Below are 4,470 nucleotides of genomic sequence, written 5' to 3' on the forward strand. Positions count from 1 at the left end.
GGGTTTAACCCTAGCATGTAGAGCGCCTCCCTCGTTGCCGCCGCGACGCGGGCGTTGGTGACCTCCTGCTGCGCGGCGGCGGCGACGGCGGCAGCCGCGACGGCTTCATCCCCCGCGTCCGCGGCGTGCCTCCGGCCGGCGGCGGTCTTGCGCGGGGCACGAGGCTTGCCTTTGCCGGAGGGGGCAGTTGTCATGCCAGACGAGGCGAGGGAGGCGAGGCCGGCGGCGGCGTCGAGGTCGAGGTCGTCGTCCATGGTTGGTATGGGGCGGGAGCGCGCGCGGGCGGAAGGGTTTTGGGAGGAAATGGTGATGGCTGCCACCGACCAGCGGGCCAGGGGAGAGGAGTAGTCGCGCACACGTTCGTCTCGTGTCCGCGACGACGCAAATCCGGCTCAAAATTGGACCGAGAATGGGTTGCCATGCGGACGCCAAGTGGACGCGCGTCCATTTGAATCGGCGCGTTGGACCACCTTTTGTGTGCGCGCCGACCCAAACGGACGTCAGCGGACGAAATTGGTCGCCCGTTGGAGTTGCTTTAAGGGTCTTGGTTGAACAATAGAACCATGGCGCGGTTGTATGTGGTTGTGAAATTATTTGGACACATCTCTGCAAGCCGGACGACGATCACAATGGCACCGGGTTGGATAAGACGAATGTTTGGTGCACCGGTTTTTCTTTTTTTTGGTGCACCGGTTTTTTTTTTTGAGATAGCGAACCGCTCATGGGTGCACCGGGTTGATGTGTTTGACTGTTGTCAATTCCTCGGAAGCGTGCTTTTCACTCGAGCGGAAACCTGACCGGGCGGAACTAAATTCGCGCACCATTCAGCTTCCCACCCCCAAATAAAAACATATCTAGGGTTGCTCCTCCGGCTGTCCCCTTCCCCTTGTCGTCCTCTCTCCTCCGGTACCCCATATAAAGCCGCCTCGTCTTCTCCCTATTCTACTGTCACAGCCTCTGCAAGTCTTTACCGTGTGCTCGGGCGGGCGCGGGCGGCGGAGGATGAATGCTGTTGTGTCGGAGGAGGCGGGCGCGGGCGGCGGCGCGGCGGCGGCGGCGGCGGCGGTGACCCTGGAGGAGCTGAGGAAGAAGATGGCCGACTTCGCCAGGGAGAGGGATTGGGAGCAGTACCACAGCCCAAGGAACCTCCTGCTTGCTCTGGTCCGCCCCTCTGACTCATTTCTTGATTTCTCCCCTCTGAACCTCTCTTTGGTTATTTAGCTTTTTTCTTTGTCCTTGTAGATTCATTTGGGGGCAATTTTCTTGGTGAATTACTGTTGGAGATCTTATTCTTTATGATCCTTATTATTGTTTGTACCTGGCTGTTTTTATCCTTCTGCGTTTGATCTGTTTTCTAACTTTTATCCTTCTGCGTTTGATCTGTTTGTTACTATCGTTCTAGGAATAGCAAATAATGTTCGTGTTTTTTTTTCTATTCATGAGGTAAGGAAATCATTAATTGTAAAGATTTGTCTTCTTTTGGGCAAATCTTTTTTGCTGCTTCTCTGACTCTTTCTAGTCTCATTTTACATTCTCAAGGATGGTGAGCTCTTTATTTTGACTTCTTGGGAGGATAAGCTGTTGAAATTTGGCTTGCTCTTGTTTTTACTGTCACATAAAACGCACCTGAAGTTATAATAACCCTGTATTCCTTTGACCTGCCCAAATACTCCTTTCATTTTTATTTTACTCTGCATATTAGCTTTGTCTTAAATTGATCTTTATAAACTTTGGCCAAGTTTCTAGAAAAAATTATTAACATCTACAATAAGCGGAGTAACTGCACAATTGCTCACAGATTCCATATAATGTGTACCTTCCAAAACCATTCAGGGCCTCTTTGATTTGCAGGATTGTCAAAATAAAGGAATAGAAAAAAATGCAGGAATAGGATGACATGTCCCATAGTATCCTACATGATTTGAAAGAATATTTGATAGCGCGGGAAAAACAAAGGAATTCTACAAAGATGTTTGAGTGGATGGAAATTTTCCACTAAAATGTAGTACAAATGGATCCTATGAAAAAATTCCCAAGGATGCCAATCCTACGAATCAAACGAGCATCCCAGGAAAAATTCCTAAGGGTTCAAATCCTCCAAAAATCCTATGCAATTCCTTTGAATCAAAGGAGCCCTTATATCATGATATAAACAGAGGTTTGTAATAGGTATGGTAACGTCACCCATCGTGTTGAAATGTCCTCTGTTTGTTTCGTATTATGAACCCATAAATCATAATCATGATAATGTTGGACTACTTTTGTTTGTTTGCTCTTGCTTATATGAAGGCAAAACTAAGATTCAGTAAAGCAGGGATCCTATTTTCATACTGTACTAGTATAGTACTACTACCACATAGCTGTGCTGGAGAAAGCAACTAAAAAGGCATGTACCATAATTCATACTGCCCTGTTTTGCCAACATTTGCGCTGCCAATAGAAAAGGCAAATGTTGGAAGTCTGTAGGCTGTAGCTACTTTATATGCACCTGTAGCTCATCCGGTGGTGTAATGTGGTTTGTGATACGTTGTGGGTGCAGGTGGGTGAGGTGGGGGAGCTCTCTGAGATATTCCAGTGGAAAGGGGAGGTGCCCAAGGGGCTGCCCGGGTGGGAAGAGAGGGAGACGGAGCACCTCGGTGAGGAGCTCGCAGACGTGCTCCTCTACCTCGTCCGCCTCTCGGACATGTGCGGTGTCGACCTGGGCAAGGCCGCGCTGCGCAAGATCGACCTCAACGCTCGCAAGTACCCCGCCGGGCCCGGCTGCAGGCCATCCAAGAAGGGCGCCCACTGCTCCGACGACACCGGTGACCGCCGCGATGATTGCGGCGACGTGGTGGCTGTCGTCCGCGCCGACGAGATCAAGGAGGAACATGCTAGCTAACAATGCGTCCTGAATCCTGAAACGTGTTGGTTCACCACTCTGAATTCTGCCTTGCCATAGGCAAGCATTTGGCTCACTGTCTAGTTCAATCATTTCTTTGGTTAGCAATGTGATCAGAACATCTGGTTTTCGTTAATCAAAAGGGTTGGATTTGCCTGCTCCACTGTCTTTTTTATTATTTTTGAGTTGCTCCACTGACCACGTCAGGTTTTCATGCTTACCTACGTGGAGAGAATTAACAATCCCTTCGTGGAATTTCAGAACGATTACACCTAAAGTTTCATCCATAATTTAACAACTCACAAGTAAATAGGCCATGGCCAGCCAACGGATCACATGTCATGAAATACAAAGTCTTCTCAGGTTATGAACCTGTCCGTAAGTCGCAGACCAACAATGGACCCCTTGTGCAATACTGCATTTAACAACAATACAGCAAGATACTATTCTGCCCCTCGGATAGCTGGTGTTCAGAAATTCTTTAAGGGCTCCTTAGGAATTTTGAAGGATTAAAATTCCTAGGAATTTTTTCTATGTTGATTGCTTCATTCATAGGCAGCGGCTTAGCCAGGCCAGGCCGGGCAATAGGAGTGGCCCGGGGTGTGGCAGGCCGACCATTCGTTCTGTGTAGCCGCAGTACAACTATATGTCACTGTTCCTGACTGTAGCAACGTTGTTGGCCGGGGCGTGGCTTCAGTATTTCCTAAGAATTTTTTTGTATTATTTTTCATAGGATTTCTAGCATCCGCACAAACCTCTTTGTAGGATTTCTAGCATGACATTTCAATCTTATGTTTTTTTTCAGTGTCACATCGTGCCATAGACGACATCGATTTAAAAAAAAAAGTGGAGAAACGGTAATACACGTACACTAGGAAAGTATTAGGTGGTACTCGTACACAGGAAAGATATCAGGTGGTACCACCCCTTAAATGCTCCCATGATACTAATTTTGAAAAAAACCAATTTGAAAGGTTTTCAAATATTCTGATTTTTTTAATGCTCACAAGGTATGCTTCTACAATCCCTAAGAATATAAGATTCAAATTCAAAATACACATTGAGCAATAAAAATGACAAATCTAGCATAAATAGTGTCACAAAAAGACGAAAGCAAAATTAACACTATTCACATCTGGATTTGTCGTGTTGTTTTTTCAATGTGCATTTAAAATTTGGACATGGATTTTTTGGGGGTTGTAGACAAATTCCTTCTAAACATTCACACTTTTTTATAGAATATTTTGAAACATTAAAATTTGAATTTTTAAAAAACGGAACATGGGAGCATGTGGGAGTTAGTTTCACTGGATATTCTCTTCACGTACTCCTCCAGCCGGTGATCATTTTTCTAAAACATGCACGGGTGTGCATATCATATATTGACAGAAGAAAGGGGTGAAGAGCCCCACCACCAGGGTTTACAACAATTACATCGTAAGTCGTTGCCACAACCCTGACCACCGACACTCTAGCGGACTACTCGCTATCATCCCACGTCAATATCCCGCCAAAGGAGTCCAAGTCCCCTTTGAGAAGTCCCGCGGCTCTCCATGTTCTCCCCTCGCGATCGATGTTCTTGATCACCT

General features: G+C 46.7%; 1 protein-coding gene across 1 annotated transcript; it reads left to right on the forward strand.

Moving 5' to 3' along the window:
• The first annotated feature begins 850 nt into the window (after window positions 1-850).
• On the forward strand, window positions 851-3,044 carry LOC109745662 (uncharacterized). The gene is made up of 2 exons (XM_020304777.4): window positions 851-1,161; window positions 2,540-3,044. The coding sequence occupies exons 1-2, from the start codon at window positions 1,003-1,005 to the stop codon at window positions 2,879-2,881; spliced, it is 501 nt and encodes a 166-aa protein (XP_020160366.1). The 5' UTR covers window positions 851-1,002; the 3' UTR covers window positions 2,882-3,044.
• The last annotated feature ends 1,426 nt before the right edge of the window (window positions 3,045-4,470 follow it).

Source organism: Aegilops tauschii, chromosome 2, assembly GCF_002575655.3.
Source record: "Aegilops tauschii subsp. strangulata cultivar AL8/78 chromosome 2, Aet v6.0, whole genome shotgun sequence".
Classification (NCBI taxonomy): domain Eukaryota; kingdom Viridiplantae; phylum Streptophyta; class Magnoliopsida; order Poales; family Poaceae; genus Aegilops; species Aegilops tauschii.